This window comes from Akebia trifoliata, chromosome 12, assembly GCF_017979445.1.
Source record: "Akebia trifoliata isolate Shusen 1 chromosome 12, ASM1797944v1, whole genome shotgun sequence".
Taxonomy (NCBI): domain Eukaryota; kingdom Viridiplantae; phylum Streptophyta; class Magnoliopsida; order Ranunculales; family Lardizabalaceae; genus Akebia; species Akebia trifoliata.
Window position 1 is genome coordinate 28,634,558 of NC_141386.1, and position 23,697 is coordinate 28,658,254.

Genomic DNA, 23,697 nt, shown 5'->3' on the forward strand with positions numbered 1-23,697 from the left:
TATTTAAATTCTTCACAGAGCATAGCCGTTCTTGAACTTATTTAAGTAATGGCTATCAAAGTTTGAATTAGCAATACAAGTTAGATTATCTAATCATAGAAGAATTTTCAGAAACAAAACTACATTAGAGGGATGAATTTGCTCTGGTATTTTTGACCTCTCTAAGGAGAGTCTAGCCACTCATTGCAAGGTTCATAGTTGCAGCAGTAATAAAATAAAAAAGATGATAGATGAAGAAGATGATGTAAAACAGAGATGCAACTTGATTCCTTCTTTGATGGCTTCTCAAAAGATTTACAATAAGAACTAAAGGATGAAATCACTCTTGATGTTCTCACTACAATCAAGAGTTCTCTCAAAGAATAAAAAAATTACAGAGAATTGCAAAGAATTATAATAAGAGAAACAAAGATGAGCCTCTTCTTTGAAATCAAACCTCTAATTTATAACATTTGTAATCGGGTTATTGGGTCGACTTTTCGAATGATTTGATTCGAAAGGACCATTCAATTACAACGACCGAGCCATCTAGAAATTTCAGTACAAATCTCGAGACAAGATTCCTCAAGATCACTGTGGAGCATTAGGGTGACACCGCGACGCTGTGACGTGGCAACTTTTGCTGCTCATTTTCAGTCAGATTTCTCCTTTTTGCTCGCACATTGTAACCGACTTTGTTGCGTCGTTTGGGAACTTCCATATGTACTTTATTTATCTGCAATTAGCAATAATATCTCATTAGCTTCATTAATTTGAAAAAATAATTTAATTTTGCAATTATTAATAGGAACTAACATTTAAAATGTGATAAAATTTGTGAAATTACGGTCCCAAAATCAAATTATTGTGACCTTATCATACCACAATTGATGTTCGTCGTAGGTTATCACATAAATAACACATAACAAATAATTAAAACCTTAGCAAGCAAGGGTCACAATCCATAGATACAATGTTGATTTAAAATTCTAATTTAAGATAATCGGAGATAAGGTAGCGAATTTAAAATTGATTTATTGAAGATTAATCTAATTAAAAATAATAAAAATAACATAACTTGAAATGACAAATGTAGACACCCCATTTTTGCCTAGGCCGAACCCAAAAGCACAAAATTTTTTTCGAGAAGGGGTTTGACCCAAAGTAATTTTCAAGAGGGTTCAAATTCCCATTTTCAAGCATCTACAAGATCTAAAGGCCATTTTTTTTAAAGAAAGTTTAATTTAATCCGGGCTTTACCTAACCCTTGGCCAAGTTTAAATTTAAGCTTGACTATACCTCACCTTTGGCCAAGCTTAATTTTAAGCCTGGCTGTTCCTCAACCTTGGCCAAACTTATTTTTTATCTGGTTAAGGGTAACCTATGGTCAGGAGTAATATTTATTTAGTCCAAAGGTGACCCATGACCAGTTTGTTCAAGCCTAGGTTCATTTAGTGCCTATTTTGTTACAAGCCCATGTGTGCTTGAATTTGATTAGGGATAATTACCCTTTAACCCACTCCTTAATTACTTTTCCCTCAAAAAAATCCTTCACTTTTACTCTGTTAACCTTCTTTCAATTATTCAATAATCTTACTACTTAGATCTTTTTGTAATTTTCTTATTTGTTCAACTAACACCTTTGGTCAAATTGGTCCCCATATTAGTTAAATAACTACCCTAACCCCATTTTTTATAATTAAATTAAGGTATATTACCCTTATATCTCCCAAGTCTATCATCAATTTTAGAAGGGTTAATGTAATAAGACCAAGTTCAAGATATTTTGACAATTTTGCCCAACCCATAAAATTTTCTAAAACTTGTGAGCAAAGGCATTCTTAACCCTAAGTTGTTAAAGAATTAATTAGGCTAAATAATTTTAATGTCCAAAATTCAAGTCTATATTTACATGCCATCTAGTCTAGTTCTTTAGGATTTGACCTAAAACCAATAACCTGATACTTTTTTACCCTCCTCAAAGAATTCTTTAGAAACTATGACATTTTACAATAATATCCTCTTAATCATCATGATTAGTGAGACCTATAGGTGATTGAAAGACCATTAAGTCCAAGGAAAATAGAAGTAATTTAGATTTTCTCTTGAGATTTTAGTGAAATTATTGGAAACTTGAAGAATTAGAACTAAATTATCCCCAAGGGTCTCCCAAAATCCTATAAATAGAAGATCTTCGTAAGGAGAGGAGGAAGAAGTTCATTTTGCTGATCTTAAATTCTCTCTAAAATCCCCCTAGTCTCTCAAGCCTTCCTATTCTCTTAAAATCCATAAAAGAACAAATAAGAAAGAATAAGAAGAAGGAAGAAAAGAAGAAGATCAAGGTGGGGCTAAACCCTCCAACATCTCCTTTTTAATCCCATATCTTCTCACTTTCTCCTCCTCTGTACTTTTAAATACTTTTCTTACTTGGTTTACTTGCTTGTTTCTTAATGTAGTTCTTTAAATTTCTAGTTTAGAGGCCTGGGGAGAGAGAGTAGACCCTCTTAGAGGTAATCTCCCCCCAATAAGTCCTCAATAAACTCCTTAAAAGTATTAGATTAAGTTTTACTTTCTTTTTTTATTTTTATACAATTAAATTCATAGTGTAGATGTTTTAAATTATTTACTTTACTTGTACTTTAAGTTTCCTAAAATACTAGTTCTTCTTATTTTACCTTCTTTGATGGTAATAGAGCTAAAGAATAAACCCTTCCTGGAGATAATTTTCTCTTGATAAGTCAATTACATGCATACACTTTGCATACACTCACTTCTAAAATAGTTACAAGTAAAAGTTTAGGTCTATATGGACCTATATTCAACTTTTAGAACCAACAAAAATAGTTCAGAAACGGACAAAATCTCATGCAGAAGGTTCTTAGTCTTTTTATGGTGGTGTCCAACTCATGGACACCTCCTAAAGGTTAAACCAACAAAAAGATGTTCCCAAGTGAGCACATAACCTCTAAAAAGATCCTTGGGATCCAAGAAGGTGAAATCCATGTGGATTCCCACCAAAATTTTAGGCTCACAAAAAATTCTAACAAATACCTTCTTTTGTTTTTAGCTTGCTCAATATGCTAATTTATTCATTTTTTAAAAACTAGACTATAGTTAATTTCTCTCAACTTATGTCTATAATTTATTTATTTTTCAAAACCCAAAAAGAGTTCCCTAATCTTCACCTTTGGTCATATATTGGTAACAATCTTAGTTTGTGAGAGATAATGTGCCTAACACTTTCCTTGTCCCTCAACCGAACCTCCTTACCTTAGAGTTTTAGATAGACCATTTAACCTTATCTTTTGGATATGTGAGTCACAACAAGTAAAAAAAATATATTTAAAAAAAAAATCTGTTTATAATGTCCATTCACACTTAAATTGAATTGTAACGATTCCTAAACCCATGTAGATGAGCTCAAACCTTCCCCAAAGATTTTAAAGCCTGCGTATCTATAGCAAATATAAGCATATTTATATCAGTCAAATTCACCAAAAACAACCAATCTTAATCGTAATTAATTTAATGTTAGTAGATCAGAAGATTGATTCTTTTTAAGCGCAAATAATAGATTAAAAGATATGATTAGTCTTAAATAAAAAAATCATGAAAACCTACCCAAAGCATTACTAACAGAGCATGATCTAACTTGAACTAATCTAAGTTTAACTCATCAAAATTTGAATAACCTAAGAGATCTATTGATTAATCACTAGAATATCATCACATGTAAATATTTGAAGCATAAAACCAACACAAATCAACCGAATAAGAATATCTTTCTCTAACTTCATCAACCTCTCTAATAGAGGTAACATAGAAAATAAAAGAAATGAGGTGAAAAAGAAGAGAATATGCTTCTTTTATTGATCTTGTTCTTAAACTGACAGTTGCTCCTTCTGATTACAAAGCTTGAAAAGAAAGAAACTAAAAACTAAAACTGAGATGGGGGGGGGGGGGGGGAGAAGAGATAGATTGGCTATAGTCTTGGTCTCTATTTATAATGATAACTAGAGTTATCTCTAACTTTTAGAATCTTCGTAATATTCTCAACAATCAAACCGAATTTAGTTGTTTGATTCTTTGTGTAACGAATCAATCCATGCGGGCATTTCACTTACGTCACCAACTTTATTGCGTTATGTGAGCTATTCACCATGCGTGATGGTTGTGGGCCAAATGGACCTGAGTCTTGGACCAAATCCTTGTTTTGAACTCCGAAGTGTAGTGGACTCTCGCAAACTTCCAGATTTATCCCTTTATTGCTTGAGCTTTTGACCCACCAAACATAAATAACCAAAATTAAGCCAGAAATCACATAAAATATAAAATAAGAAATAAACATTGACTATAAATACATTATATCTAATTTGAGAAGTTAGCATATAATTTATCATTAAAGTCTCTATAAATCAGGCCTTAAAAATGACTTTATGAGCCCAGATCAACCGGCTTCAGCAAAATAGGAAAATCTTTTACCCGTTTTGGTGCTACCTCAACATCAACATCTTTGCCTACCTCAATCGGTTGGATCAATGAACATTTACCCCAACTACACAAGAAACCATATCATCTTCGTCTTCCCCATAGGAACTAGATAGTTTCTGATATTTTTCCTTTACCTTCGACTCAAACGAACTATTTCAGATATCTGACTCCCTTTTTAATAATTAAAGGCTGCTATTTTCTTTGGAGTTTTTTTTTTTCAATCAAATCTCTAGTTTTGTCTGATTTATTCTACTTTGCAAAATTACCCAAATTTTTGCAAAACTTTTCTAGGTGTCCAAGCTTATGGCAGTGTTTATAGAAGTGCAAGATCGAATCATAATTAACACTTTGACAAAAGCCATTGGACCCAACAACGAGCCAAACTCTTCTTGGTCTATCCTTCATCAAGTCCAAAAAGATAAAATCTTTAACACCATTAAGTTTCTTTCCTCTAAGAGCCACCTGGTCGATAGCCAATACTTTACCCACCAGAAACGCAATGCTATGCAAGTTTTCTTCTCGTAAAAAAATTGAAGATCCAAGAAAGCAATCCATCTCAGAACCAAAGAAACATCTTTATCTAAAAGCTTAAGAAGGAGGGGGGGGGGGAGCATTTGAATACCCTCTTCACAAAATCATCCACCACTAGTTTCTCTTTAAGCCAAACAGTCACCATGTCTTAATGAATCAAAAAATTGAGAAGTAGATGCCTAGCATCCATTGAAAGACCTTCACAAACTCCCTCGAGATTCCAACATTTGATAAGTTTTCTAATAGTATCCACACCTAGTCGAAGGAGTGCACCAACATTTCTTGGATTAGCAACTAAAGCAAATCGATACCTTTCCGATCCAACTTTGACATCATCCTTCGAGAAGAGAATACCAGGTTCACCATGGTGAATCATCTTCTTGATTTCCCTCTGCTTCTCGGCCACCTTACCACCCTCCTTGGGAAGAAGATCATCATCCTCCAAAGCTCTAGTTCTTTGGAGGATGATTTGGAAATCAACACAACATAAGAAATACAATCATTAAGAGCATAATAAATACATTTATTATATAAAGACCAGCATACCCTTATCTTTTAACTAAAAGATAAAATGGACAGAGGTACTATTGAAAGTGAATGTGGATGCATTGAAAAATGACTTTCCATCTAGAAACATGATTTCTTTGTTAATATTATCAAAACTAAAGGGGGAAAATGTAAATAAATCTATGCTAATATGAAAACTCTTTCTCAAGAGTTGGTGGAGGCCATTTGTGGAAAGATCCATGCTAGAGTTAATACACTACGTTCGACATTGTACTGACGTGGAGGTGTGCACAGAACCATAGATTGTCTCATTTGGATGTCAAGGAAAAGCATCTATGGTTCTGTGTGCACCTCCACATTTTTTTATTAGTAATTTGGGGTTGAAAGGACTCCCCCCCTCTTTTTTTTTCTTTTTTTTTTTAATATTAGATTAATGAGAATAATTACATTTTAAGTCAATACATAATTCTCAAAAACTCTTGAGGAATAGACAGGCTATATATCCTCGGTCATTCCATAATCTCTGATAGTTGCTCTCCAGCGGGCTAGGAAATCAGCTGCTCTTTCGTTTCTCTCCAATGAAAATCAAAAGAATACAATTCAAACTAAGACGAGAGAACTTGAGTTTCTTTGACGAAGTCCCAATATTTCCATGAAGACCTGACTTTATTATTAATACAATTGATCGAGTAAAGGGCATCCGAACTCACCGTCAAGCGATGAAAACCTTTAAATCTTGCACATTTCAAAGCTTTGAGAATGGCAAGGAATTCCAAACAGATGATGTCATTTAAGTCTAAACCACCTGCCCCTGCAAAGTCTGAACCTCCACATCAGCAGCGTCTAACGTATAATGTCTTGCGCAGCCACTTCAACATTTTTCTTGTGTTAAAATGACAAAGCTGAATTTAGTTCCAATCGAATCTAAGCCAGATTTGCTTCATGCACTTTTATTTTGATTTTTAGATATTTTTTATGACGTAGTCTCAACTTATTATCTTTCCAAAGATGCAAGTAGTAAAGGACCTTCCATGCATGTTCTCACTTTAAAAAAAGTACAATTTTGTTGTAAAATGTCTTGATTCATCTAGATGTTCAATTCAATTATAAATTGATTCATCTCTTAATAATTGAAAAAATTATAACTTCGCTAGAATATTTGAATTTCAATTGATGTGTGGGATCCTATAAGAGTCCAAAAAAAAAAAAAATCTCCATTAAAATATATTATAATTCCATCGCACATCTTGTAAGAATGACCCAATATACACTACTGTAGCCCTTTTTTACGCAGTATTTAAAAGAATTTAGTCAAATTTACCCCTTTTGTCATGTAGGGTTTACAATCTTTTGTCAATCCCAACACAAACTCGACTCAACCTCATCCGGAGAAATTTAGGACTAGGCCAATTCAAATTGGGAAGGGATTAGTGTTCGAATTTGTGTGAGATGTCGGTTGGGCACTTTTGTGTGAAATGTGCCTCATGTAAGGTTGGGTTTCGGTATCTCATGAAGAATGACTCATGAGAGAACACATGATTCCAACTGTGTAAACACAAATTGCAATGACTGAGATTTGCATGTATCTCAAAAACACACATCTCAGAGATACTTATCTTGAGGTTAAATCTCAATCATTTAATTTTGAATTTAAATGGTTGGGATCGTGTGTTTTTTCCCTGAGTTATTCTTCATGAGTCACCGGATCTTGACTCATATATATGCTGAATTTTTAATCCGACTTGGGTAGCTTTTGAGTCAACTGGATTGAATGTAACCAACTTGGTGAACTCAAATGATGTTCAGATCCGAGTTATCCCAAAATTCAGCTGAGTTGAGTTGAGCCAATTCGGTTGAGTACAAGTACTTGTACTAGTACAAGTCAATTAGAATGTAGAAAGTAGTTAAGGACCTTCCCCGTTCCCACGTTTAGTACAATTTTGTTCAAGTCAATTAGAAATTGACACTAGATCTCTAAATAATTGGAAAAATTATAAATTTCTCTAGAAGATTTGAATTTTAATCGAGGTGTGAACCCTTCAGAGCCAAATAATTTAAAATATATTTCAAATCCCATCACGTAGGACTTAGTCTCAAACCCAATTTCGAGGATGTTTCCTTTAAACAATATTTTAGTGTGTATATATATATTAAAGTATTGAATTTCTTTTCTGAATTTCAACGCGTTAGTTAAATCCATTGATAGAACTACATATGCTGAATTTTTTATCCGCACCGAACCAAGGTAAGGTGGCACCCCATTTTATGACATTTTTGGTTACCTGCTAACTGTACGAATATCTTGTCCATCCCATGATGAATCTACACACAAAAGATCAGTTTGATTAGTGATGTAAGGCCATTGATTATAGCATTATCTTAAGAATGATTTCTAATCGTTGGATTTAAATCTTTTTTCAAGAGATTAGATCTAATGGATATAAGTTATAAATACTAAGATTTTTGGTGCATAAGTTCGCCAAGGGATGGACCACATATCCATATGGTCACTCTTGATCTTAATTAGGAATGGGACACCTGACTGGATCGCTACTCTATTTTCTAACCAGCTTGGTGAGCTCAAATTAATGATGTTTAAACCTAGATCATCCCAACTTTCAATAAAAAAATGCATCGATAAGATGTTTGAAGTCCAAAAATTAAAATGCCCTTATCATTTTATGTTCATAAGATTTTTTTTTTATATTTACAACAATGTCATTGCATAATAAATATTAATGGCATTTTTGTCTTTAGACTTAAATGCCTTCTTAATTAATGCAAAAAATACTTCTATAAATATGTCTATAAGATTTTTTATATTTATAAAAATACATTGCACAAAGACCAATATATTATTGTCTTTTTCACTAAAAATGAAAATCAAATAGGGTATTTTTGAAAAGTGAATGTGGTGAAAACTTTAATGTTCATATGAGGTCTTGGACGTTACTATGTTAGTATTCTCCAACTCCAATCTATTAAAAATGAATAGATAAGATTTTTTAAGTCCAAAGATTAAAATGCCCTTGACATTTATAACCATAATATTTTTATGTTTATAACAAGATTCATAATAATATGATGCCCCCCTCTAACACACGCCCCCTACGCCCTGATCACAGAATCGTAAGTCATTTGTCTTAGGATATACAAGAAAAAGATTTATGATTATGTGTATCCTGAGACAAATGATCTATGGTTCTATGATGGGGGAGTAGGGGGCGTTAGAAAATCATTACACTTACAACAATGCCATTGCATAATAATGCTTGTCTTTTACGTAATAAATGTTAAGGACATTTTTTAATCTTTCGACTTGAACGCTTTGTTAATTTATAGTAAATATTTTGGCAATTAATATCAAAAATAATTTTATAAATATGTCCATAAAACTTTTCATATTTATACCAATGCATTACACAAAGTCCAATATATCATTGTCCTTTTTATTAAAAACAAAAGACGGCCCATGGCCAATGAAAATTTTGATGTTCGCCAATTCGACGACTTAGAGCCATCAAATTTCTTCCATCCTCCATTAATTTGATGGTTTCAATCTGTCAAAAAAGAAAAAAAAAAATTTGAAAATGAAAATTTTGACGCCTTGGTCTGTAAAATTTTATGAAATTCGGCCACCTTGGACCGTCAAATATAGGGTTTTTCACATTTTGCCACTCATATCTCAAGGAAAATCTATATGGTTCTGTGCACGCCACCATGTCAATTTAGTCACTTCAGCATTTTCTTTATTTTTTTTTCATTGAATAATATTATCTTGTCAAGCCCAAAATCAACACAAACTAGACCCAATCTCATCTAGAGAAGCCTAGGACTTGCCAATTCAAATCAGATAGGGGTTTAGTGTTGGAATTTGTGTGCAATATGCTGAATTTTTAATCCAACTTCGGTATTTTTGAGTCAATTGGATTGGATGTCTAACCAACTTGGTGAACTCAAATGAACTTCAGATACGAGTCATCCCAAAAATTGAATCAAGTTGAACCTTCCATGTCCCTACGTTGAGTACAATTTTGTCGTAAAATGTCTTGGTTCTTCTAGATATTCAAGTCAATTAGAAATTAACACGTCTCTTAATAATTAGAAAAATTATAAATTTCTCTAGAAGATTGGAATTTCAATTGACGTGTGGACCCTTGAGTTTGAGGATGTTTCCATGAACAATACTTTTGTTTTTTAAAGTAGGGGCCCGCAAACGTGATTCTAAAATGACACAAAAGTAGTGGGTTTGAATCAACCCTGAGTGGATTTGGGTCATAATAATGTCAGCTTGTCTAACAAATTTATTAAAGGGGTCGGGTATTGGTTTGGAGCATAACCTGCTTAACCTATGTAATAGGTTTAGTTATTTTGTCATTGACGTGTAATTTTAAATATATAAATAATTATCTAAGAATTTTTTAACTTACGCATTTTTCGTGATAAAACTTAGTTTGTGTTTGTGATATTTAATCTATGTTGGTAGATATTGATTAAAATTTTATTAAACAAGTTATGTATGAGTTTTGTCAGATATACCTATTTATAAATGGTATAATAATTTTTTAACACCCGGACACTCTCATCACACAACCGTAGATCATTTGCCTCGGGATCTTTAGTGATGGGGGCAAGTGTTAGAGAGGGAAATCATATTATCACGACCCTTATAAATGGGATGGGTTTGGGTATAAGTTTTTCACATAATTATTTAATGGGTCGGACGCAAGACGACCCAACCAGCTGCCCCCCTCGAAATTCCACCATAAAGTAAATTAAAAACTCTAAAGGCAGGGTACCCACATTGGCTTGACTTTGAAAAATGAAACCCCATACATGGAATCATCCAAATTCATTATTTTCTCCAAAGATTTCTTACCGACCTCCGAGATAATATTGTTTGAACTTTCAACTAGGTGGGGTCCTGTGAATGAAAGAAAATTTGCTATGTTAATATGTAGCAAAATTGATAGACTACTACTCGGTTAAACTCGGTTTATACAATGTTAAGATGGAAATAGCAAAGATTCAAACACCTGCAAAAGATGGAGAAACTTAACGAGTTCGCGACGGCCATTTGTGCAAATAACAAAGCTATTGTTTTTTTCTCAATCGAATCTAACCCAGATCTGGTTGAAGAACTTACAGAAGCAATTATTGAAGAGAAATCAGATAAACTTCGTTGGGTTAAGGAAAAGTATGGAATTAGTCTTATTCACCATGTTGCTGGATTTGGTGATGGGGAGATTCTCAACAAATTGTTGCAACATAAGCCTGGCCTATGCCGGCTGAAAGAAAAGGAGAACCTAACTCCGCTACACTGGGCAGCCATTAAAGGACGAATCGAGAACTTTAGAATAATTCTCTCGGTTTGTCCCGAAGCTATTCAAGACGTAACAGCTTCGGGTAGAACAGTTCTTTATATTACTCTGCAGCATAACCACTGGGATGTATTGGAATGGTTGTTGGGAGAGTTGAGGCCGACGAACCTAAAGCACCTTTTAAATCATACCGATCGATATGGTAACACGCTCCTGCACCTCGCAGCAACCATGAAACACCGCCCGGTAACTTCTTAGTTTTCTCTCTCTTAATTTTCTTACGTTGTTTTGTGGCCTGCAACTCTCTTTCTATGTCTCACTATCCTTTTTTCTTTTCTTTTCTTCTTATTTTGATAATATTTATTTTTTTATTTGTTTATTTAGTTAGATATTTACTTGATTTTTGTTCCCCCAAGAGATGTTGAGAATCATGTTGGATGATTTATATTGTAATTATTGTTGTGAGTAACTTTTAATGAAAAAAGAGGACCTCTTTAGTGGATCCGAGCTTAAATATAAAAATAAAAAATGACTATCATATATGATTTATGGGGTACTGAATAATCCAAAATCCTTTTCCTCTCTCCCTCCTTCACTTGATCATTAGTCATTGAAAGATTATAATTATTATTATTTTGATGATTAGGAGAAAAAAAAAACTTTCCTTACTAATATTCTTTTATTGGTAAACTAGGATTGAAGGTACCCTCCAGTCCTTTCTATCAATTTGAAAGTTACAGTCCTTTACGATACCGGCAATGCCTTGAATCTCTGTAAATTTTCCTATTATTTATGATATCGCAGCAAAAATAAATTAAAAAATGTGGATCAACTTATTCCTTATTATTTTGAAAATTATTTGACCTTTTAACTTTTTTGAGTTATTATGTACTCCTCTTAGAGTTCTTATTTTCATCATCAATTCATGAAATGAGCCTAACTTGAAATTGGATTATTTGGAAATTAATTGAGTTATAGAGGTTTTTAATGAAGGAAAAGGAAACAAGACCGAAGAATATTGATGGGATGAATAACGAAGTTAAGCTACATCCAGGTTTACATAATAAGTAGTTCTAATGTCAAAGTTGGAACTTGACTTCATATATGCATTTTCTTATAACAAATAGTCAACTAAATATGTTGCAGGCCCTACATGCCTTGCTTCCTATGGTGGAGAATGTAAACGCCACCAACTCTCATGGACTCACTGCTTTGGACCTCTTATTCCAAAGTCAATACGATGAAGGTGATGATAGTGATATTATGGAAATCCTTCTGTGTGCTGGAGTTACTAGCCAACGTCAAAGAGCAATTGCGCAGCCACAACTGGAACTTCAACCACAACCACCACTAGGATGGGGCTTCAATGAAGCATTACAGAGGCTTATGTCACAGATACCCTTGGAAATATGGCCTTTCATCTTTCTGGTAGTCGAAATACTAATGCAATTTGTTATTCAAGTTGCAAGCAACTCTGCAACAATCTTTAATCTTGAGTACTCGAAATGGAATTTGACTAGTACCACTAGCATCTCAGGCCATCCTGCGTACCACATCAAAGAGGTGATTTTAGGCCATGATGCACCGTCAAGTGTCTTCTACCTGATGACTTTCTTGACATTAGCCATGATTGTGGCCTTTTTATTTTCCATTTCCTTCTTGTCGACACTATATATGGGAAGGTTCCTCGTAGTGGCATTACTTGCGCTCTTGATCTCTTATGGGATACTAACTGCGACGAGCATGCCAAGTTTCTTTGTGATTATCATTGGCACCCTCCACATTTCCATTGCCTGGCTAACCTGGTTTGCAGCTATTTTATTACTTCTCTTAGTGGCTCTAGCTAAACACATTATGGTGTCGCTCACACGCTTTGCAGTACTATTCTGGAATGCAATCAAGGGGATGGTCATGGGCTTGGGCATTGGCGTAGTTTGGAATACATTCAAGAGGATGATGGATGTAGTCTGGAAAGCAATAAAGGGGAATGTCCGTGGACGAGGAAGGCAAGTACCACCTGCTCTGGGTAATGCCTAGAGGATTCCAAGGATAAAAGCTCAGCATGTTTGTACATTCTTTCACTAAGCAAGCAAGGTAATTAATAACTATTCATATCTATTACCTTTTCACCAAAGAAGAGCCCGACCCAATGCTTTATTTCTTTCCTGGTTGATCCTGATTCAACATCAGATAAAAACTGAATATTTTTCAGAGGGGTTCAGTGGCTTTTGTACTGACTAATAAGCATTATACGATTTCTTGGTTATATTTGAATGCTTTGTGATCCATTGCATATTTTTGCTATGCAAGAAACGTTGTTATATAGATTGATTAACATGCAGCAGATTAGGAGCAAATATACCCCTATATTTACAGTTTAGGAAACCTGAAATTTGGTAAACCCATTAGGTTCCCAACAAAAGCACTCTTCACAGATATAGGTAGATATTGGAATTCGATTTCTAAGAAGAGACGGATGAAAAATAGTTTATCTGCTGGTATGTTACCTACCTTCTAGGTGCGAGCAACAACCAAGGAATATCAGCTCCATTTAGAGCTTTGTATAATAGAAACGTGTCTGTAGGTTCAATAATGATACCTTAACAATCTCTTGATGGTATTAGTTTAAGACCTTCAAGTACATTTCTAATCTGATCCATCATCATTTAGTTTCCTCCACCACTGATTCGGTCTGCTCTATATAACCATTAGTAGCACTAGGCTGCGCTCTAATATAATCTGTAACTTCAAAAGACACAAACGTCTGGAATTGCTCGATACTTCTATTATATTCTTGCTTGGATGAACAATTTGGTTTACATTCCTTGATGGCTTGACCTGCCTAATGACATTAATTCCCAATCCCCATCTTCCCAACTGAATTTCCCAAAGAATTAACCTAGGATTGAATGTCAAACTAGGGTAGATTGAGATTTTCTTCTTTCTGAATTCTCTGAAGTTATAATAGTCTTCTACCTAAATTCAATGCTCTTCCCAGTTATTCCCACCTCCAAAATACTAGAAAAGAAATCTCATACTTCCTTTACTAAGTTGCATTTAAATAATAGGGGTTCTAACGACTGATTTCTTTTCCCTCTAACCATGTCTACCGGGCAAGAGTGGTATTTTTGTTGGTGCATTATATTTCCAAAGTCCAACCCATGCTCAACTCCACAATTCCTCTATATCAAATGGTATTCCATGCCGATTTGAAAGAGAGCTTCCCCGAGTTCTCAGAATTAATTTCATGAGGATGCTCATTGTGTCCTCGTGTTGATTCCCCTCTTTGTTTTCTCAACATAGGGAGCAATCTTGATCCACTATAAATTCCAATTATCCTCCCCTTTGGCCTCTGACAACTTCATATATATCCTCCTATTTTGAGGGGAAGACATCAAGCAGGGGTCCAATCTAGACCATTTATGGTTTAATAGCATTGTGCTGCTGATCCCATATGAGAATAATGCCTTCAAGTTTTTAATGGTGGGCTGCATGAAATATATATCATTAACTTTGAGATTTTTAAATAGCTTCGTTTCAGCTTCATCATCCACATTTGCCCATTGGGTAAGAATATTCTCCTGAAGTCAGTCCAAAGGCTTTTATGATCTGATAGGCATCACCACATTTTCACAATACCTTACCGTATTTGATGAAAAGGGAACTCGGTCTCATTTCCTTCTAGATGCGTGCTTTATTGGAAAAGTTGTGAAACAAAGGAGCATTTATTTTTCGAATGCAAATTTTCTGGATGGGTATGGAGATCGATTCTTCAAAGGTTTGGTATCAAGGAGGAGACAGCAAACATTAATGAGGAGGCTGAATTTTTGTTGAAAAGATTGGTGAGAATGAGATTTTATTTTTCTCTATAGATGTTTAAGACCATGTATACCAAGAAAGTTATTCTGAGAAATATTATTAAGTTCTAATTTTATGGTTAGATTTGATGAAGTAAAGAAGATGGAAAAAGATGAGAGAAGAAGATCACTGTTGGAATAGCAATGGGTTATAATCCTCAAATTCCATTCAAAAAATTATTAGTAATTTTGCTCATTAAGGGGGCTTTCCAATGGGCCTTTACTGGGCATTAGAACAAGATTTCGATATCTAGCTAGCAGTGACTGCCACGGTCACTTTATCGAGGGGGCTGCGGCCCTTGTCACTTTGAAAACATTAATTTAGTAAGGCTTCATTCTATAAAGCATGACATCTATTAGTGTATTGAAGGTAGTGGTAGCATTCCCTTCACACATGATATTGATTTGAGCCCTAAATTCTTAGATCACTTGGTGAGTGTTTTTTTTTTGGGACTTTGAAAACAAACCATTCATTTTGTTTTCCTTCTTGCAAACATTTTCCTAGATCTCAAACATGTATTATATCCTATGGCATTATTTAAATCCCACCGAGGATCATCCTAATGATTTATGTTGCCCTCGACTTAGTAGGTACCAACTACATATTTGGCAAAATTTGATGGAAGATTCTGGTTCAAATAGTAATTAAAACCGTAGTCCATTCTGTCAAGAAGTATATAGCAGTGCAGGTGCTTGCCAAAGAAGAAAAAACGTGCCTAACATTAATAACCACAGTTTTATACTCCAAGAGATTCATAAAAGGCCAAAATAAAAAACACTTAAAACCTCTTTGCCGAGACATTCCATCTTTTCTGCTTGAGAGCGTGCATTTAATTAGAATAATGATGAATGCACACGGTTGGGTACACGGCTGATGGTGACTGATGAGGCAAGGGCACAAAACCGCACATCATTTTCCTATGTATCTCAATGAAAAAGATCTATGGTTTTGTGCCCTTGCCACATCAGCCACGTACCCAACCGAATACCAAAACCACTTACATTCATCATGACTCATTTAATAATTAGAAGATAGTGATACTACACTACGAGAAAACTGGAAAATTCAACAGAATAAATTGACAGGCCAAGGCCCACGAATTTTAGAAACTGAATTTTGACGGTCTTAGACTGTTGAAATTCTTGATATTCCTAGATTTGACGGCTTAGAGCTGTCGAACATCTCCCATCCTTCATTAATTTGACAGTTTCGGCCAGTCAGAAAAAAAAATTGCCAATGAAAAATTCGACACCAATTTGATCTCTTGGTCCTTCGAATTTTTTGAACTTTGACGGCCCAAGGCTGTCAAATTTGGGCTTTTTTCACATTGTGCTATGATCACCAACTTCACTCTTGAAATGACCCCTTGGGTTGTTTTGTGGGAAATTTGGATGGCTAGAAATAAAGCAATTTTTGAAGATATTAATCCCTTGGCTGCCAATGTTATCAAGTCCTCTCTTCAATGGTTGAAAGAGCTTAATGGCGTTCTTCAACATAAATCTAATTCATTTTCTGATCCGCATAAAAGGTTGCTTTACATGGGCTTAACTGTTAGACCCATTCCATCAAAGAAGAGAGTGACAGTGTGTTGGGTTAAGCCGAATTATGGTTGGTTTAAGCTGAACAATGATGGAGCCGCTAGAGGAAATCTGGGACCTGCAGGTGGTGGTGCAATACTCAAAGGAGAAGATGATGGTTCTCTAATTTTTAAGTGAGATCAAAGTTAGATGTCTCAAGCTAGAGAATTAAAGAGAGGGCATTTTTATCATCTTATTACTTTTTCATTAGAATTATTTGAAAATAAATGAAAGAAAAATAAAAGTTTTTTTTTTTTTTTTAATGAGGATTGAAGATAGGGGTTTTTATGTCATTTAATGTTAGTCTCACATGGAAGACTATGGTCAAGCACATGTCATATTTTAACAACTTAAAATCTAATTATTCCTTTGGTTACTCAATCAAAATTTAACTCCAACGTATATCAAATCAAGAATCTAAATAATTCAATTTTAACAAAACAGAATACAAACGTCAAAAGCATCCAGAAAGGGAACCAGATAACCAAATGATTCACCGGTCCAAAAGCTTTCCAACCTAATAAATTTCACAAAATTCAAACCAATTAGAAGGAAAACACATCAAGAGCTAATATCAAAACTAGAGTTGAATTCAATACTCTAAACAATCAAAAATAAGGGAAAAAATATAGCATATATATGTTATACACTAGTCCAACTCTATTTTCACTTATTCAAAGCAGTCGAAAGACTCAAAACACGAAAAAGTTCACTTTTTTAGAAAATTTTGTAGAGTTGGACTAGTGTATCCTTCTCTTCTTATCTTCTTCGCCAAGTTCTGTGTATGGATTGACAGATACCGTGACACCTATAATATTTATTTCTTCTTGCACAAGTATGCTGAAGGAGAGATTAAGAAGCAAAAAAGTGCAATGCAAGATGACGCATGAAACCAGAAGAATTTAATTATAGTTGTGGAAAAAACCACTAAATAGTTAAAAGAAATCTATTTATATAAAGACCAAAAGCGAAACCAACCAACTTGCAAACAAAACAAAGAAAACTACTTATCAAAGGAAAAAAAGGATATTATTGCAAGAGACACATATCATACATTAAAAATGCCAGAGTGGTAAAACATATATCATACATTAAAAATGCAAGGTAAGATATGTTCCATCAATGATTATGTGGCTTTTTAGCTTCTATGAGGAAATGCGACAACCTTAATGTTATATAGGTTGAAGTAATTAGTGAGCACAGACCTTTATTACTTATTTCACATCTTTATTTTCCATAATTATTTTTTAATATTTCAAATTTAATAGATTTCCTAAATAAATTTGCATCATGATTGCCTAGGCATGTAGGCACCTAGAGATCCCCTACTATGCCTTTGACCATACTAATTCACAAGACCCAATGATGTCTCTCCCATCTCTAATGGTTTAACAAAACCTTAGCCATATAATTTTCTCAAATATGGGGTCAAAGAATGATAGCCTTTTGATTCACAAAAAGCATTAAATGTTGCTTTTAGAATTGTTTGCTTGAAAACCTGGAAAAAAATAATAAAAAATAAGAGAAAACTCAATCCAAAAATTTTCTAAGATTTTCAATAAAATAAGCAATGTAGAAAAGACAAGAATATGATTGGCAAAAGATTAGATGAGAGACGAAATTGGGACACCAACCCAACTATGAATTAATATTTCACTCTTTTGAATTCCTCAAGCAGACATGAGAAAGTCTCTATGACTAAATTGAACAAATGCGGGGGGAGAGAGAGAAAGAGAGGATTTCCATGCCTAAGACCAGACTTGCACAAGAAAAACACATGTAAAGTCATTTAATAAAACAAAAAACCTAGGAGTAGGAGGATCTCTGATTAATTCACACACGATCACAACCAATTTGGACCAAAATCCCGACAAACACAATCATAAGCTCTTTTGAAATCAATCTTCGCACAAAAAAATTGTGGGCCAGATTTGAGATGAATTTTCCTAATTAATTTGTGGGTCAAGAGGATATTATCAAAGATATGCTTTCCTTCGATTAAAGCAAATTGATTTAATTGATAATGGAAGGTAAGCAACTCGTAAGATGATTAAACAAGACCTTGAAAATAATTTTATGTAAGAAATTACACATGGAGATTGGCCTAAACTTATCTAAGGATTTGACATTCGACTCCTTTAGAACAAGAACAATAAGAGTAGAATTTACCTCTTGCAACATTATACCATTCAACCCCTTGTGAAATATATAAATCATATTTATATATTTTGTTTAAATAGAGTCCACCTAATCTTACTAAAGGTCTTGGGTTCACCTCTTGGCATCCAAAAACATGATCCGATGCTATAGAGTTGTAGAGGACGAAATTCTACAACATTTGAAACAACATATATATATTTTCACCATTGAATTTCACTTTTAAGTTTGAGAGTTATGTGGAATTACGGTAGCCATCCATTTTCAAAACATTGTATCTAGTTCAAAAAGAAAAAGTAAATGAATTTTTTTTTATCTAAGTTTTTCGATGAGAGTTGGGTTTCTGACGTAGTAATCCATTTGATTAAAATGACCCATAGTAAGGCTAAAAATCTTACTATGTTAATGAGGAAAGAGTTTCTCCTTTAAATATATATGAAGTTGATTTACTTAGGAATATATATATATATAGGGTCACGTTCAGACGACAACCATTGCGACTCACATCGCGACAAACTATTTCAACTGTTTGATACGCGTTAGATCGACGACTCAGATCGTGTGTTTCTTTAAAAACGATTGGAAAATAACGAATTTTCGTTATATATATATATGGTGGCGGATCATGGGAAATAAGTAAAAATATATGTAAAAACAACAGTTTTTCAAAATATGGGTTAAAATTTTTGGATTGAGCTAATTTTTTGTAAGGATAATCTCTACGATGAGAAAATCATCCTCACAAAAAGTCAGCTTAGGCTGAAACTTCTAAATCTATCAAAAGTGGTTTACAAATTATTGATAAAAAATCGATGGTCCACATTCTAAATCACTTTTGATGGGGTTAGAAGTTTCAGATTAGACTGATTTTTTTTTACAAGATGCTCTTCTCATCATAAAGATCCTTTTCGCAAAAACTTAGCTTAATCCAAAACTTCTAACACATATTTTGAAAATGATTGTTATGACATTATTTTTACTTATGTCCCATGATCCATCCCATATATATATGGGAAATGTTCGGCACAAAACATTTTGACAAGCATCTTGGCAAACATTTTTAAGCCGTTGGATATAACGCAAATGAACGGATCAGATTCAATTTAACAGTCGATCGGTTTAACTTATAAAATTATAACTTAATTACAGCACCGTCCCTCATTGTCATAGTAATTAGTGCGACGTCCCTCTCCTCTTTAAAATCGATCGAACGAAATAACTATGTTATTTCTGTCGAATCCTCTCTCCATCGTCTCTCTCGTGTTCATACCCTTGCTCTCTCTCTCTCTCTCTCTCTCTCGCGAACTCTCTCATTCTCTCTCTCTCAATGGAACTCGATAGAACTCTCTCTCTCACTCTATCAAACCCTCTCACCTGAACAAAAATGGTGCCTGGATGGGCAGTAGCTTTGAGTAGATAATCAGTAGCCCAATGAATGGCCACCCTTGCGTTCTGTAACTCGCCCTTCATCAACCCACCAAACTCAATCACACTCCATGAAAGCATAGTGGTTGTGAAAGCCATTGGAAACCCAAACTTCACATTGTCCCCTGCATCATAATACCATCCAACAGTTGCCACCACTTTATTGTGTGGCCCACCTCTGTGTTGAATGAAATCTACAGATAATCTCTTTCGTCCAGAGAGTGGTTTCTCCTGCTCATAAAATTCCTCGTTGTCAACTATCATGAGCATATGCCTGATGAACCACAAAAGAGTAGTTAAAATAGATTGTTTCAGAAACTTGAGAATTGTTTAAACCTCAAATTTCTTCATGATAGATAGTATAGAGAGAGAGGGTTTCGTGAAAAGTAGTTGCGAGAGCGAGAGGGCTTCGTGAGAGAGTGAGAGAGATGGTTCTCTCAAGTTTTGTCAAAGAGCGAGAGTGAGAGAGAGGGTTCTATCGAATTTCGTCTAGAGAGAGAATGAGAGAGTTCTCACTCTCTTTTTTTTTTTTTTTTTAAAAGAGAGAGAGGACGCACTAATTAATGGAAAGTAGAAGGATGGTGCTGTAATTAACTTAAAAGTTTTAAATTATATGTTAGAACGTGTTTAAGTGATTCTCGTCCGTCCGATCTCTATATATCCGACGACTTTAAAATGTTTGCCAAATTGTTTGTTACGTTGTAGGGTGCCGAACGGGACGCTATATATATATAGGGTCCCGTTCGGTACCCTACGCTTTACCCTACATGTTTTGTCCTACATGGTTGAGAAGTTTTGGAATGGGCTGATTTTTGGTGAGTAGATTATCCTCACCAAAAATCAGCCCATTCCAAAACTTCTAACCCCATTAAAAATGATTTACAAAAATGGACGATCCACAATTTTTCAACTTATAAACATGGAGTTGAAAATTTTGGAATGGGCTGATTTTTTGTGAGGAGAATCTTCTAACCGTAAAGATCATCCTCACCAAAAATCAGCCCATTACAAAACTTCTAACCCATATAGGACAAAACACATAGGGTAAGGTGTAGGATGCCAAACGTTTCCCTTACATATATATATATATATACATGAAGTTATTTTAAATATTGTATAGGAAATTGGGTCTGGCCCAATTTGATTGTTCTTGAACTGGGATTGGATCCTAGCATTTAGATCCAATCCAATTATAAAGGTCCAATGCGATACTTATCGGATAAATTTCGGTCCCATCCAATCAATGACCCGTTTGATTCAAACCAATTTGACCCAAATGGAGCAACAAATTCTCACTGTTAATAAATTGGGATGATCAACGTGTCCAGCGCCTCTTTATATTCAAGTCCCACACAATACTTTTCGAAAAGAGTTAAGATCAATGCATTCAGGATGGTGGAATCCACCATCCCACACCTCAACACATGCCCCGTAAACAATCATTTAAGGAAATTTTGAAAAGGAGATATTTCAGACGTTAATTCCTTGGATTGTGGCATGTGATTAGGCGTGGGAGGAGGATTTTTAATCCTCCACGGTGCGTGCATAAGATCCGTGTAGCAGGGAAGGAATCCTGTGTGTGTGTGTGTTATATTTCTCTTTTAGTTTGAAAAATATGCACAGAAATTTAATTCCACAACATTAATAAGCTCCCCAACCTCTTTATTTATTAATTATTACTGTTCACATACACAACCACAACAACAACAAAACGAACAAGAACAGTACTTACTAGAATACGTTTACACCATCAGTTGGCCAGGGGCACATATGGCTTAATTAACTACAAGAGACAGAACAAAGCTTCTGCGTCTCGAAAAACATATCTTCCTCATTCTCCTTCCCTCCAACATTCTTCTTCAACAGTAATACATAATGAAATGCTACGAACAAAAGCAAGGGAACAGCAAGAACGAAGACATCATATCCAGCACTTCGTCCGATTGTAATCACCGAACACACGTAAGAACCCACCATCGAAATCACAGAGAAAAGTAACAAAGCTTGGCCTAAAACCAGTTGTAATGATGTGATAATTACCACAGCAATTGATGTGAGAAAACTCGCCGAATTGAAAAACATGAACAAACGGAACAGAATCAGATGTTGATAGGTCTTGTTTTCAATTTCTTCCTCAATAACAGCTCTAGGAGGATTCAATCCTGCTTGGAAGGTATGTCCTGCAATCAACACTGCGACTGATAACATTGGCATCAACTGTAATTGTCTTTTCGAACGTTCTTCCATCTTCAGAGGCGAAGATGAAGCCTGTTCAAACCTTTTTTTGTAAGAATTGAGTCCTCCTGCTTCTTGAATCATATCTTTAATTTCTAAATCAAAATGATTCGATGACCTCGACGATGCGAGGTCGAGAGGTGTGAAACCAGCTGTGTTAACAGAATTAATATCAACCCATTTACGTGTAAATGGGTTTTCTTTGATCAACAACTCAACAATACTGAGATGTCGATTGAATATTGCTATGTGCAAGATGGTGTTACCTTCTTGATCTCTGGATTTTACAAGCTCTTCTCCATGAAAATTGGTGAGCATCTCAGACACAACATTGACTTGTCCTGCGATAGCAGCACAATGAAGTGGATTTCTTCCTTTTCTATCTTTAACAAGGCAAAGGGCACTGTTGAAATTCATAAGCTCTCTGACAATCTCAACAAGACCATTTTCTGCAGCCAAGTGTAATGGGCTGATCCCATCGTTGTTTAGCCTACCAACATAAGAAGGCTTGGTTTTGATGATCTCTTTAACACATTCATGAATCCCATACTTACACGCCCTGTGTAAAGGAGTATCTCCATCTAGTAGTCGCCACTCCTCAAACTCCTCGTCTAACATCCACCGACATGTTCTGCTCCATAAGTTTACAATCTCCATTGAGAACAACATTCTGTGCAAATGGCGTTCCAGAAGCGTTTCTTCTAAGATCTGATTTCTGATGGTTTTTTATGAATTAGTCTAAACTTCTTATCTTTCCAATGGTGCAAGTAGTCAAGGCCGTCACATGCAGTTCTCACTTTTGAGTACAATTTTGCTGTAAAGTTTCTTGCTTCTTCTAGATGTTCAAGTCAATAAGAAATTGACACGTTTATTCTTAAAAATGGAAAGAATATAAAATTTCTCTTAAAGACTCCATTTTTAATGGACATTTTGAGCCTTTAAGCGCCATCTAACAACCATTAAAATTTATTTCTGATCCACATTTACACTGCCTTGTAAAAGTCTTCCTCAAGTTGGCGTAAATTTCGGATTAGGTTTCCACACAACAGACTTTGAGTCTAAAGTCTTAAAACACAATTACGAGGATGTTTCCATCCTGCATTTATATATATTAAAGTATTGAATTTCTGTTCTTAGTTTAAACGCGGTAGTTAAACCCTACTATTCTTTCCCTTCATTTGTAGTCCGGTTCAAAGGTTGGTGTAGGCATCATATTAAGAAATTATTATTAATTGGAAAGAAAGAATATAAAATATCTCTTAAAAGACTTCATTTTTAATGAACATTTGGACCCTTTAAGAGCCATCTAACAACCTTGTAAGAGTCTTCCTCAAGTTAGCGTAAATTTCGGATTGGGTTTCCACACAATCGATTTTGAGCCTAAAGTCTTAAAACACAATTACGAGGATGTTTCCATCCGGCATTTATATATATAATATATATACCCAACTAGAAAGTAGTGAAGGACCTTCCATGTTCACACGTTGAGTACAATTTTTGTTGTAAAATATCTTGGTTCTTCTTGATGTTCAACTCAATTAGAAATTGACACTAGATCTCTTGATAATTGGAAAAATTATAAATTTCTTTAGAAGATTTGAATTTGAATCGAGGTG

At 34.7% G+C, this 23,697-nt stretch overlaps 2 protein-coding genes across 3 annotated transcripts; one reads left to right on the plus strand and one right to left on the minus strand.

Annotated features, from left to right (window-relative positions):
- The first annotated feature begins 10,422 nt into the window (after window positions 1-10,422).
- LOC147389316 (uncharacterized) lies at window positions 10,423-14,749 on the plus strand. Of its 2 annotated transcripts, XR_015170394.1 has the most exons (3): window positions 10,423-11,075; window positions 11,976-12,923; window positions 14,360-14,749. XR_015170394.1 is itself a non-coding variant. In XM_086417535.1 (2 exons), the coding sequence occupies exons 1-2, from the start codon at window positions 10,554-10,556 to the stop codon at window positions 12,864-12,866; spliced, it is 1,413 nt and encodes a 470-aa protein (XP_086273661.1). In that variant the 5' UTR covers window positions 10,424-10,553; the 3' UTR covers window positions 12,867-14,331. The 2 variants fall into 2 exon arrangements, 1 of the variants encoding a protein (XP_086273661.1); XM_086417535.1 differs by lacking the exon at window positions 14,360-14,749 and having other exon boundaries at window positions 10,424-11,075; window positions 11,976-14,331.
- A 6,732-nt stretch (window positions 14,750-21,481) lies between these two features.
- LOC147389317 (uncharacterized) lies at window positions 21,482-22,847 on the minus strand. The gene has a single exon (XM_086419906.1). It carries the CDS (start codon window positions 22,748-22,750, stop codon window positions 21,626-21,628), a length of 1,125 nt encoding a protein of 374 aa, XP_086276032.1. The 5' UTR covers window positions 22,751-22,847; the 3' UTR covers window positions 21,482-21,625.
- Window positions 22,848-23,697: the final 850 nt, after the last annotated feature.

Coding starts and splice junctions, on each gene's coding strand:
- LOC147389316 (XM_086417535.1), top strand. CDS start 10,554: ATGGAGAAACTTAACGAGTTCGCGACGGCCATTTGTGCAAATAACAAA. Junction 11,076..11,975: donor CAACCATGAAACACCGCCCG/GTAACTTCTTAG, acceptor AATATGTTGCAG/GCCCTACATGCCTTGCTTCC.
- LOC147389317 (XM_086419906.1), bottom strand. CDS start 22,750: ATGTTGTTCTCAATGGAGATTGTAAACTTATGGAGCAGAACATGTCGG.